General features: G+C 44.8%; 1 protein-coding gene across 1 annotated transcript in view; it reads right to left on the bottom strand.

Annotated features, from left to right (window-relative positions):
• The window catches only part of PARVA (parvin alpha), a 178,657-nt gene that overhangs the window by 76,964 nt on the left and 87,528 nt on the right, over nucleotides 1-14,165 (bottom strand). The window contains exons 3-5 of the mRNA XM_061201469.1: nucleotides 4,622-4,711; nucleotides 4,471-4,541; nucleotides 1,484-1,586 (exon numbers count right to left, since the gene is read on the bottom strand). Coding sequence (XP_061057452.1) covers nucleotides 1,484-1,586; nucleotides 4,471-4,541; nucleotides 4,622-4,711 — 264 coding nt within the window. The remainder of the gene's footprint in view (nucleotides 1-1,483; nucleotides 1,587-4,470; nucleotides 4,542-4,621; nucleotides 4,712-14,165) is intronic.

Genomic DNA, 14,165 nt, shown 5'->3' with positions numbered 1-14,165 from the left:
TGACTATCTCTTCCAGATGTGACTGGGTTGTGAGGGGTATGAGAGGGAGGCACGTTCAGTTGACTGTAGAGATTGGAAGGATGAGCAATGATGGTTTGCCTCGGTGGATAAAGGAGGAAGAAGGGCCCTAGAGGCAGAAGGAATAGCAAGTGCAAAAGTAGAGAGGTGAGAATATGCCCGGCATATGTCATAATGTGGTGATGGTGTTCATAAACATAACAAAACCACCAAGGAAATGACGAAAGACACTGACTGGGCACTCACTGTGCATCAGGTGCTATTCTAAGCACTTTACATGGCATGAGCCACGTGTGTGAGTGGTCAGAGGTGAGGCTGACAAGACAGCTGGGGATCGGATGATGAAATGTTTTGAATGTTGTACTAATAGGCCTGGACTTTGTCCCACAGGTAGGGGAGAGTGAGTACTGGCAAGATGAGACTTGCAATTGAAAAAGGTTCCTCAGCGAGCTGTGTGGGGAACGGGTTGGAGGAGGTGAGATGGAAAGCAAAGAGGTGAGTCGGGAAATTGTTTCAACAGTTCAGACAAGTGAAAATTGCAGGGAGGAGGGATGCGGGAGAGAATTCTGAGCAAGAAACGGGCCTTGGAGACCCCCCGCCCCGCCCCACAGCCATGGGGGGGCAAGGAAGAGGGGAAGGGGTTCTAGTCACTCAGAGGGGCAGGAACATCTTCAGGAAAGCGGATGAGCTCAGCGTGAGGTGCACGCAGGTGGAGGTGCCGAGTGGAGTGGGCAGCTAAGAATGAAAGTCTAGAACTTGGGGCAGTGGTTAGGATGAGAGAAAGTGGGGCGCAGAGAGGGGAAGTCCAAATCCAGTCAAGTTGAATCTGTCCTTTCATCACCAAGCTCACCCTGAAGTCTCCCGTCCCTGCCTCCTCCACACTTTCACACAACAGCTATGAATGGATACAGGGACACATACCCTTCCAGACGCAAGTTACCTGGAGACGCACAGGGGCCAAGCATCATAAAGCGCATACTTGCACCAACCTAGACAGAGATACGCAGAGGAACACACACACACACACACACACACACACACACACACACACACACGGGGCCATAGATCACAGAGGTACACATACACACACAAACACACATACATACACACAGGTCCATAGGAGAGCGGCACACAAACACATACATGCATCTCCACACACATGTAAACAGACCTACAGAGGTCACAGGAGCACAATTTTCTGGAGAGGGCGAGGCATGTATTCCAGTGTACGGTGGAGTCTTTCCATGCTGATGACCCTCGGCTGTGAGGGGGAGTAGCCCCATCTGGTCACAAAGACTCCCTTTGCAATGCATTCATGTAAAACATTCCAAGAGGACATCTAACTGATCTGTTATCCCACGCAGGACCCATTCCTATTCCATTCCAGGTGGACTGCTGTGAACGGAGAACAACTCTAAACTAGGAGATTAAAGACATCCACTGCAATATTCAACTCTCCTCTTACCAAAAAGCTTCTGCAGGACTTGGCCATCATATAAATCTTCAGCCAGGTCTTTCACAATGATTCTTTCTCCAACCAAAACATCATTAATCCAGTCAATTAATACCTACACAGAGAGAGACAGAATAAGAGAAGAGTCATGGGGTATTTTCTTATAGAACAGCTTTCTCATCCTGGACGGTTAAAATTTAAATGAACTTCAGATTTTGAAAGGAACAGAACTATCCAAATGACCCAGTATGTGGACAAGCTGTGAGTGGGAGCCCCAGTGGCCCTGTTAACTTTCAGGTATGAGCTCTTCTAGTGCTGATGGCACCAGTGTCTCTGCTAATACCTCTGGCCGCTATCATTCCTTCCCCGAATGGCAAGCAACGTTCGCACATTGCTTGGCTGTGTGGTTTTGTACCGGCAGGAGTATGGGCTTTGGAGTTATGCAAACTGAGGTTGAAAACCCCACTTTACCTACTAATTAATTTGCGCATCTCTGGGATCTATGGACATCTGTGTGTGTGTGTGTGTGTCTGTGTGTGTGTGTGTGTGTGTGTGTGTGTGTACCTCTGTCATCCATGGACCTCTGTGTGTGTACCTCTGTGACCTATGAATCTAAGGCAAACTAGTTATCTGCTCTGAGCCTCTGATTCCCCACCTCTATAACTGAGGTTGAAGATACCTCCCACACTAGGTGGTAGAAAAGAATTACAGGAATTCCCTGGTGGTCTCTGTGCTTCCACTGGTTAGGACTCCGCGCTTCCACTGCAGGGGGCATGGGTTTGATCCCTGGTCGGGGAACTAAGATCCCGCATGCCGTGCAGAGTAGCCAAAAAAAAAAAAAAAAAATTACATGCGGCAAGGACCAAATGGTCAGTAAGGGCAGATTTTATTCATAAATAAAGCACTCTCCCGTTGTGACATCTGGCCAGGCGGTTACTGTGTTCGGGAGGGGAAATCAAACACAGAAGTAAAAACAAAACAAAACAAAAACAAAAACACAGAAGTAAACATATCTGCCCAAGGACAGAGCTAACTGTGAGCGGAGACAGGAATCGGACTCTTGTCCACCTCACTCCAAGGCACACGGTCTCCTCCCTGCACCAGGCTCCCTCTCAGTGGGGCTGTGCAGTCTCCTGCCTTGTCTGTATCTTAGCTCCCGTCATTCCCTGAGAGTCCTCCGTGCACCAGGCATCCAGCAGAGGCATTCCAGGTGATGTCTCACCCAATTAATCCACACAACACCCGAGAGGCAGGTAGCATCAGGTAAGGAAACTGAAGTTTGCACAAGGCCATTGCCTTTTTAATTTTAACCTCTTGTTTTGCTTATGAAGATATTATTTATCTAAAATAAAATTAACTAATTTTAAGTACACAGTTTGATGAGTTTTGGTCACTGTACACGGCTGTGTAACCACCACCACAATCAAGACACACAACAGTTCCCTAGCCCTAAGAAGGTTCCTTTGGTTTCTCTGTGCTCCGTCCCCTGCCCTGATCACAGGCCTCAGGCAACCACTACAGTTTTGCCTTTTTGACCATCTCACCTATATGGAACATCATCTTTTGTGTTTGACGTCTTTGACTTGGCAGAAGTAATTGCCTTTACAACACAGGTGGGAGCTGGGCTAGGTTTCCATCCCTGGCTGGAGCCCTGTGCCTTCAAAGCACATGGTTCTACTGTCCTAAGGCAGGAGCTTCCTTGCTCCCTTCCTCCCTCCTTCCTTCCCCTCTCCTTCCCTCCCCTCTCTTCCCCTTCCCCTACCTTCCTTCCCACTCCCTCCCTCTCTCCCTCAACCATCCATCCATCCATCCATGCATGCATCCATCCATCCAACATCTACCTACCCAGCATTTATTAATACCTGCTGTATGTCATACTCTGTGCTGGATCCTGGGCGTACAATGATGAAAAAAAGAGACAATCTTTAACCCCAAGCAGCTCACCATTTAGCGAAGGAGACAGAGAAGTACATGAGTAGTTGTAATGCCATGTGGTGACTACAGTGACAGAACTAAATGCATGAACCACAGCAGCACACAGAGGGGCTGCGCGACAGCCCTGGGGTTTAGAGAAAGCTTCCTGGAGGACATGACCCAACTTTGGCTTCAGGGGAAGAGCAGGTAGAGCCCCTGGGCACAGGGACTGCATGACCAAAGGCCTGGTGGTGGCAGGGCCGAAGCAAGCACGGTGCGCAGGTGTGTACGGGGAGCCAAGACGAACAGATCTGGTGTCCTTGTGTTGCCAGGCAGGGATTATCTGAGGTTAAAGAGGCAACTAGAGCATGGAGGCTTCAAACACCACCCCCAGGACTGTGGGCTTCAACCTGCAGTTCTTAGGAAACTACATACAGGTTTTGAACAGGAAAATGATATATTCAGATTTGCATTTTGAACGAATCACTCTGGCACCCAGTGCCTTTTTGTTCTAAGTGCAGCTTGAAGAAGCTGAAGAAGAAAGACACAGGACAAGGAATCAGAAGGGGGATGAAACGAACATTTTTTGAGGGTGACCATTTGTCAGCCACTGTGCCAAGTACATTATGCACAGTATTTCATTTCATCTCATTCGTTTCTGTTTGAACCCCATCTCCTCCACTCAGCTGTGACCATAAACAAACCATCTGGCTCTTCTGAGTCTCAGTTTCCTCATATGTAAAATGGGGATGATACTAGATCTTACTTCACAGGGTGCTTTTGAGGGTCCTTGAGAAAAGTGGTGAAAGGACTGTGTGAGCTCTAGGATCCTGGCAAATGGGAACTTATTTGCGCTAACTTCTCCGGTGCTTATGGTCAACACCGTTCGTTGGGCACTTGTCATGTCCCACTCCTGTTAACGTGTAGATGTCCACCTACTGGACCGCAAGCTGCCTGTGGGCAGGGACTGCCATGCCTTTCTATTCTCTCCGCAGTGGCTCGTGTGGTGCCTGCACAGGGTGCGTGGTCTAGAGACACCTGTTGAGTCTGGGAGGCACCTGAAGCCCCTTCTAACTTCCTCTTACCTTGATCAGTTCTTGAAGTTTGGGGTCGCTGCGTGAGTTGGGATCCACCATTGTTCGCACTTCGTTCTCCTCTTTAAAAACAAAAGACAGTCAGCGGGGTGGTCCCACCTGAAGGCATTAGGCTAACCCAGAGAACAAGAGACCCCGTTACCCAGCATTGTGTCCTCAGGGTCCAGCTCGAAGGGGATGGGGCTGAGGGGCAGGTTGATGGCGTTCATGCCCTCCTCCTGAAGCTCTGACACTGCAAGAAGGAAGCACAGAGTCACACTGTAGCCCACAGACAACAAGGGGTGGGGCTCGTAACAGTCGTATTCCGTATCAATGTGGATTGAGAAATAAAAGCACCAAGGTTAGCCTATAGCTGTGGCTCAGCGTGCATCCAGTTCCTGCCTCTCCTTGCTAAAAGGACCAAACTGTCCCCTTCATCTCACCTCTTCTGACCGTCACCTCACTCGCTTTCCTGGAGAAATAGGGCACAGAAATCTGCCTCCTTTCGGAAATGATCTCGGGATAAACAGAAGTGAGGTGGGCACTGCAGTTTCTCTTAAGTCTCTGCCGTTGCCTCCTGCCTGTCCCTCCTTCCAGGGCTTGCCATCTGGTGCAGCGTGCGCCTGACAACTCTTTGTTGACTGGATGAACGAGGTCCCCACGTTGAGGCTACATTTATGTTGTAGATCGTTTCCATCCTCAGTTCAACCCTCCCCTGACTTCTCTCCTGATTCGGCTTCCCTGAGTATTTTTCTGATTATCCCACCTCCCTCCTTTACCTGGCCCCAGCTGCTGCTTGAGAGTACCTCATTCTGGCCTCTCCCTGGGCTCTGGACCTGTCCCTTCAGCTGTAAGGAGTCATGGGCCCTGTGGCCAGGCACCTCACCTCTCCAGGCCCGTTCCCTCAGCTGAACATGAAGAGCTGGGCAGGATGACCAGTAAGTTCTTTCTTACTCCCCAAATCTTAGAAATCTATGATTCCACTGTTCTCAAGAAAAATAACAAGAGGTCCATGACCACTAAAGACTTCCAGCCTGCTCCCTCCATGCACTGAACCCTCACATGAAGCCTTAGTGAAAAATAAAAATCCCTACCACAAAACCAGTTGTGTGATGGACCCTTGCTGAGCACTTACCTTGGATCTTTACCTCTCCTAAAAGCAGTGGCTCAAATCCCCTCACCTCTACTCAATTCCAGTTTGAGTAATTACTTTGCACCAGTTAAGCACAGAATGACCATTTTCTCTGAAAGCATTGATCACCAAAGGGTTCTTAAAGGGCTGATACGGCAGCTGCAATCAACCTTTAGTAAAAGCAATGTCCCATCTTTCCATTTTATTTATTTTTATGGACTACGGCCTCACCGATTGCCAGCATATACTTGCAAGAACTCTTAAGCACAAGGCAGTTGCTTACAAAGAGTTCTTTCATATTAGCAAACTCACTGATTGTTGCAGCTGGACAGGGAACGAGATTGCCTAAGAAAGGGAGTGAAACCCACTCTGCCCTAAAGGACACAACTCGGATTATGAAGCTGGTATTTAGTCCTGTTGCTGTGGGATCTTGACATTCATATGGGATATCAGCCAGTCACCATCTTGAATCTCCAAATCCACAGACACCCACCACTCTATATAATTCCCCCCACCCCCATAAAACATAACTGAAAAATGTAAGTGACACCTTCAAGGTTTAAATGAGTCTACAGGTATAGGACTGCATTTGCTTTCCAGCGAAGAACAACTGCTTCCTGTTAGACTCTATAATGTCTTCTAGCACTCCTCCTAGGACTAGCAGTTTGCTTTCTTTTCCAGGCTGTTTCTTACAAAGAAGCAAGATTTCCACTACTTAACAAGCACTGCTACGCAAGCAACGGGCAGTGGAAATAAAGTCACGTTTCAGTGTGGGTGTGAGACTGGGTTTACTGGCCACTGAAGAGACTAGCTCTCGCTGCCATCTATTTCTCCTTCCCGTGTCCGCTCCCCGCCACCACCCCCGGCCAGGTCTGTGCTGTCCAATACAGTAGTCATTAACCACATGTGGCTACTGACGTTTAAATGAATTAAAAATTCAGTTTCTTAGTTGCGCCTGTCACATTTCAAGTGCTCAATGGCCCACATGGGGCAAGTGGTACCACATTGGACAGTGAGAATGTAGACTTCCTCACAGGAGATTCAGTTGGATGGCGCTGTCCTAGGTAATCCCATAGATCCAAATGATGCCCATGTTTAAATCTCCAGCCTGATGTATGCTTTATTATATATTTTTAAAATTAATAAGATTTAATTATCTAAAAGTGAATTCAAGGCAACAGAATCAGGGATAGGATAAAAATGAAGCATCTTCCTAGATATTTTTCATGTACAAGAACCACCAAGTTTGACCTAATTTATTCTCTATTGGTTTTATTTTACCCAGCATCACTGGGTTGTGAAAACAGAAGTCAAGCCATTATTAAAACAAGACCCAGAAACAAACAAACAAAAACAAACAAAATCTCCAGCCTAGGCCTGACCCTGAGCTCTAGACTCAATGTCTCCTCTTATGTCTATTAGTGGAGATCTCAAATGTACACATCCAAAACAGAACTCGTGATTTTCAGCACCCTCACCCTCACCATAGCAACACTATATCAAGACCTGTTCATCCCCTACTCTTATCCTCCTCAGTAAATGGCACTACCATTTGCGTAAGGGTTCAAGCCAAAATCTGAGGAATCACCCTTCACTTCTTTTCCTCACCATTTGCAGCCAATACATCGGCAAGTTTTGTGGGCTCCACCTCCAAAACAGGACCCTAGACCCTATTCCAACCACTTCTCACCAGCTCCACCACCATCATCCTGGTTCAGGTCCCCATTATCTTTCACCTAAATAACCAGAACCACCTTCTAACCAGCCCACTGCTTTCTGATGCATTTTCCCCGCCCCCGTCTACTTCCTATAGCACAATCAGAATGATCTATAAAGATATAAACAGGATCATACATTCTCCTGCTTTAAGCCTTCCTGTGGCTTCCCATCATACTCAGAATAAAACCCCAACTCCTTCCTAAGACCTACAGGACCCTCTGATTAGCCCCCTGCCTCCCTCTTGTATTGTATTTTCTCCATAGCACTCATCACGATCTGAAATAACTATTATTTCTACGTTTGTTAGCTATCCCCCCTTAACAGAATGTAAGCCGTGGGAAGACTGGCACTTTTTCTCTTTTGTTTGCTATTAGTCTCCGAAGAGGAGACTAGAGTCAAATTTTGCCTAGAGTCAGACTGCCTAGAGTCAAATCCAGGCTCTATCACTTACTACCTATGTGACCTTGGGCAAGTTCATCAACCTCTTATACCTCAGTTTCCTTATCTGCAAATGGGGACGATAATAATATTGCCTACCTCCTAGGGTTGTTGAGAAGATTAAATGAGTTAATATATGTAAAGCACTTAGAAGAGTGTCTGGTACTAGTAAGAGCTATGTAATTATTTGCTATTATTACTTAAAATGGTAAGCACTCAAGAACCATTTGTTGAATAAATGAAAAAAACTGTTAAGACCACCCTTTCACTGCACAGGTTGTAAGCTGAAGCACAATTTAGCAAAGCAGTGTATAGGATGTAAAGAAGGATTTCAGCCTGTCCTTAGGGGAAAAAACTGTATTTTGGCCTGACCCTGTGTGTGCATGTGTGGGCACATTTCTAGGGCAGCATTTCCAGCATACATTTTGTAAAGAGAAAAAAGCTGCCTCTGTCCGAAGACTGTTGTACAGCCAGAGCCAATTTGTGAATATAGAGATATTTAGACCTCTAACGCGTGACTAGAAATGCAGTATTTGCAGCCAAATATAAAGGTGGGTCTGAACGGGATCTCTTTTTCTGTGTAGATCATTGTTAAGAATGTTTTCAGATGAAAAATCCCCAGTCAGAAACACTCCCCTCTGCCCTGCCTCTTTAATTCACTCACAGAGACAAAACAAACCCGAGAAGAAAGGCTGAGATATGTTTGCAATTGGAAATGTTTTTTTTTTTCAGGAAATGATTTGGTACAGGAACATCATTCCCATCCCATTAACTGCTGACTCGGAGCCAACTGTTTGTAAAAGTGAATATGCAAACTGCCCGGTTCAGGCCTGGCCCCCGCCCCATGGGGCTGCATTAGTGGCCACATTCCCAAAACAGCCCGCATGCTTTGGAGGTTTCATTTCTATTAAACCAAAGCAGGACCCAGCAGAAGCCCCTCGCCATCCTTGTACTCTGAAAGAGAAAGAGCTGCAATTGAATTTTCTCGGCATAGAATATGAATATGATGTTTATCCCTCGAACCGTCTCTAACAATCTAAAACTAGGTCTGAATGTGCAGCCCTCGGTGTCTCGTGGCGCCATTAGTCATAACTTAATGAACAGATTAAATGCCCAGCTGAAGGTCGGGCTTGGGAGAGCGGGGCGATTGCCTCAACTCCTGAAGTGCTCACCATGAGAGAGGGGGCTTGGCTTTTCTGGGAAACACAGTCTGACTCTGCACCCAGCTGCACAGCAGAAAAAGTACACGGATGGGCTTTGGAGTCTGAAAGAGCTAGATTTGAATCCTACTTCTATTTTTATCAGCCATGGGACCTTATGTTAGTGACTTAACCTCTCTGAAGTTCGGTATAAAACAATTCTGTATAAAACAAGAGTATAGGGACTTCCCTGGCGGTCCAGTGGTTAAGATTTCACCTTCCAACGCAGGGGGTGTGGGTTTGATCCCTGGTCGGGGAGCTAAGATCCCACAGGCCTTGTGGCCAAAAAAACCAAAACATAAAAAACAAAAAACCCAAAAAAAACCCAGAAACAATATTGTAACAAATTCAATAAAGATTTTTAAAATGGTCCACATCAAAAAAAAAAAAAAAAAACGAAAACAAAACAAAAAACAAACAAACAAACAAAAAAACCCAAGGGTATAGCTGACACTATTGATTTCCTCTCCAATATTGATTTTGTTTTTTTCTCTGCTGAAAGAACCCTCATTTTGTTCCAGTATACACTCTGCCTCCTGTGCCTCTAGGTACCTAACTAGTACATGGAACACCAGGATTATAAAGTTGATCGATGCAATGAATAGTAATTTCCCTTTCCTTTTTTTCCATGAGAAACTGAATAGCTGCAGGCATCTCTTACACTCCAGAATATATATACAGGTGCTCAGTGAACACCAGGCAGAAAACAAGTATGCTGAGAAGAATGGAGAGAGGTTTCTAAGAGTACAAAAGGGTCTATTTATGCAAGGCCAGTAATTTCATTCCTTCAACCAATAAACATTACCAGGCACCTCCTCTGAAGCAGACCTGGTGTCAGCACTGGGGATAAGGGTTTGGGGATCTGACATGAGTTTGCCTCAATCTGTTCACGGGTGGTGGGAGGGGCAGGCACAGAAAAACACAGTGGGCAGTATGTTGCACTCAGGGGTGAGAGACATGTAACTAGAGGCTGTGGGAGCTCGGGGGGAACAAGGATAACTTTGGATGTGGAAGACTGGGAAGGATTCCCAGAAAGGGGGACAGGTGAACTGGACTTTGAAAAACTTAAATTTCCATCTGACACAGGTGCCCCACAAAAAGCACATCTTGTGTATAAACAGCAAAGTGTGGACCAACAGGGCAGGTGCTGAGAGAGTCGTGATTATGTCCGAGCACCGGGAATGCAGGGCGCACACAGGGGAAATGCGGGGAAGAACAAGGGGCAAATAAGTAGGTGGGGTCCAGAGTGTCAAGGGCTGCGAATTCATCTGTTCCCCAGCACGCCCTGGACCACGCTCCCCGCATGCTCCCCGTGTCTACAGATGAAAAACCCAAACAACATACTGAGGGAGGGCAAGAAGATAATAAGCAAGATGTTTTCTCTTTCAGTGCAAGTGGGCCCCAGTGAGATACATAGGCTGCTCTAGATCCTTATCAGGACTCCAATGATTAATTTCTGGCCCTCGTAAAAGGTACTCAAGCTCCCTTAATTTCTAAATGGCTCAAGGGCCCCCCGCCAGAAGTTCTTGCAGCTAGAGACAACTACACTGTCTGGTCGGCAAATCCCGACAATTTTTCTCTATATGAAAAATCAACCTGAAAGAACATCTACCAAAAAACTATAGCTAACATACTTAATGGTGAGAAACTGGAATACTTATACCCTAAGATTGGGAACAAGGCAAAGATGTCTCCTCTCACCACACCTATTCAAAATCATACTAAAAATTCTAGCTACTACAATAATACAGGAGACGGAAATAAAAGGTATACAAATTGGGAAGGAAGAAATAAAACCATCTTTGTTTGTAGGTAACATGATTAACTATGTAGAAAATCCCAAAGAATTGACCAAAACAAAATGAAACAGAAAAAATCCATACTCTTAGAACCAATTAGTAATTATGACAAGGTGGCAGGATAGAAGGTTAATATACACAAATCAATTATTTTCCTATACACTGGCAATAAATGATTAAAATTAGAAATTAAAAACACAATATCATTTATAGTAGCACCCAAAAATGCAACACTAAGATATAAATCTAACAGAATGTACACAGGGCTGATATACAGAAAATTACAAAACTCTGATGAAAGAAATCAAAGAAGATCTAGATAAATGGAGAGATAGTCAGTGTTCATGGATTATAAGACACAGTATTAAGATGTCAATTCTTTCCAAGTTCACCTATAGATTCAAGGTAATCCTAGTCAAAGTCACAGCAAGCTATTTTGTGGATATCGACAAACCGACTCTAAAGTTTACACAGAAAGGCAAAGACCCAGAGTGGACAACACAATATTAAAGAAGAACAAAGTTGGAGGACTGACACTACCAGACTTCAAGACTTACCATGAAGCTACAGTCATCAAGACAGCATGATACTGGCAAAAGAGTAGACACACAGATCAATGGAACAGAATAAAGAACCCAGAAACAAACCCACACAAATACAGTCAACTGATCTTTGACAAAGGAGCAAAGGCAATTCAATGCAGAAAGCATAGTTGTACCAACAAATGGTGCTAGAACTGGACGTCCATCTGCAAAAGTTAATCTAGATACAGACCATACACTTTTCATTTTCTTAACAATATCTTTCACAGAGTAGAAAATTTTTTTTTTTAGACCCAATTTTATTTCTTTATTTCTTTTACATACTTCAAAGTCATTCACATGTTTGAAATTCTACAGGTACAATAGAAAAGACCGTGAAGTCTCGCTTCCTTCCCAGTCACAGAGTAGAAATTTTAATGAAGTCCAACATCAACTTTTCTTTCATGGATTGTCCTTTTGGTGTTATATGTAAAAACTCACTGCCAAACCCCTAAATCACATAGATTTGCTATGTATTCTTCTGTAAATTTTATACATTATGTTCTATACTTAGGTCTGTGATCATTTTGAGTTAAATTTTGTGAAAAGGTCATTAAAAACAAGGAAAGTCTGCGAAAATGTAACAGCCAAGAGAAGCCTAAGAAGATGTGATGGCTAAGGGTGATACGGTATCCTGCATGGGATCCTGGAACAGAAAAAGGACATTAGGTAAAAACTGAAGAAATCTGAATAAACTATGGACTTTAGTTAATAATAATATATCCATATAGGTTCATGAATTATAATAAATGCACCCTACTAATGTAAGATGTTAATAAGAGGGGAAACTGGGCATAGGCATATGGGAACTCTCTGTACTACCTTTGCATTTTTCCTGTAAATCCAAAAGTATTATAAAAACAGTCTATTAAAAAAATCAACCCAAATTTGCTATTTTTCCAACCAAATAGAGTGTTCAGTGGGGGGAAATCCATGATTTTAAGAGACATATGTTTCTTTCCATCACCAAGGAGAGAGTGGTAATTTATCCAACATTAGCTGAGCCCTATAGAAGCATTTGCACAGGAGGCAAAGCACAAAGACCATTTCAAAGCCCCACAGTGCAAGCTGTACTCATTCCCAAGTAAGAACTTGTTTCCAGGAAGAAACTGCCTGGAGTTTTGGTTTGTTTCCAGGGCTGAGATGAGAAGACAGAGCTTCCTCATAACTTAAGTATGCTGGGCAAGGTCATTTCTGCTTTCCCAAGAAGAGGTCTGTCCCACTAGCATAACTGTCACTGAAGGTGTCTTTAATGCTTTCTCCGGAACTGCTCTGGAAACTCTATCTATCCATTGTCCCTGATGGGGCCTTTACATCATGGGCTTTGGTATTAGCTTTCTATTGCTGTAGTAACAAATCACCACACACTTGGTGGCTGAAAACAACACAGATTTATTATCCTTACGGTTCTGTAGGTTAGAAGTCCAACATGGGTCTCACTGGGCTAAAATCAAGGCATTGGCAGGGCATGTTCTTTTCTGGAGGCTCTGGGGGAGAATCCAATTTCTTGCCTTTTCTGGCTTCTGGAGGCCACCTGCATTCCTTGGCTTGTGGCCCCCTTCCTCCATCTTCAAAGTCAGCAATGGGGGGTGAAAATCCTTTTCACATTGCATTACTCTGACCTCCTCTTCTGCCTTCCTCTTCCACTTTTAAGTACCCTATGACTACACTGGGCCACTTGGATAATCCAGGACAACCTCCCTATTTTAGAGTCAGCTGATGATGAGCAGCCATAATTCTACCTGCAACCTTAATTTCCCTTTGCCATGTAAGCTAACATATTCACAGATTCCAGGGATTGGGATATGGATTTCTTTGGGAGGCCATTATCCTGCCTATAACAGGTTTCTTGGTTAAGAGGACCCTTGGTTAAGGGGTTCTGTTCTCAATACTCACCCCTGCCTACCACATGTGGGTTCACTTTTCTTCTAGGTGAGATTGTCAAAAGGAAATGCAAAATCCCAACCCCCACCATCCCAGTCCTTAAACCAGAGGAGTTTTACTACTTTTAACTAAAAGGATACTTATTTCAGCAGCCTTAACATAAAGCATCAGGTAAACATGGGAGCCAGCTCATAGTGGCCTCAGCAGACTGTCAGGGTCTCCCCACGCTCCCCTCTACTTGACACAGCTCTTTAGTCACCAGAGTCTGACATCCAGGCCTTGGAGTACAGCCAGAAAAGGGAACTTAGAGGCTGGTGTTGTGATGGGAGCTGACAGGGGGATCTATAGTCCTGAGTCTTAAAGTTCCCACCAGCGTCTTGGTTTTGGTCAGTTTTATAATCTCTGCAGAGTTGGAAGGCTGCCAGGCAAATGGCCCCTGGACATTAATTCATTGTTCAGCCAACCAATGATTCAGTTGCCCTCCAATTGCAAGTAAGCACGGAGGGAGATGGATGAACTATTGGCTAGCTTTGGGGAGTTGAAACTGTCTGAACTGAAACATTGGTGAGGTCTCAAGTAAGTCATGGGAATTTAAAACAGTGCACAGGCACAGAGGGCCCAGCATCAAATACATCACCATTCTTTCTCTTTTGCCAAGCCATGTCCGTTATCTCTTTAGATCTAGAACCAGAACCATTTTCTTGATTTTAAAGGTCTGTTCTTACTTAAGCAGAAAGTGGTGTGGGTATGCCATCCTGGGAGTTTATAATGGAAAACACCAAGCTGCTGTGCATGCGTGTGCATCTGTGTGCATCCATATACCCTAAGCGCTGGTAACAGCCTTGGGGAGACTACAGAAATTGACCTGGTATGTCGGCTAATTACATGTGAAGTGTGGGTACAATAAGCGACCCAGGACAGCCAGGGTGGAACTGGCACTGCTTATCTCTTTCAT

The sequence above is a fragment of the Eubalaena glacialis genome, chromosome 10 (genome assembly GCF_028564815.1).
Source record: "Eubalaena glacialis isolate mEubGla1 chromosome 10, mEubGla1.1.hap2.+ XY, whole genome shotgun sequence".
NCBI lineage: Eukaryota > Metazoa > Chordata > Mammalia > Artiodactyla > Balaenidae > Eubalaena > Eubalaena glacialis.
Note: the sequence above shows the minus strand (reverse complement) of the source record. Positions and strands in the feature narration are given on the sequence as shown.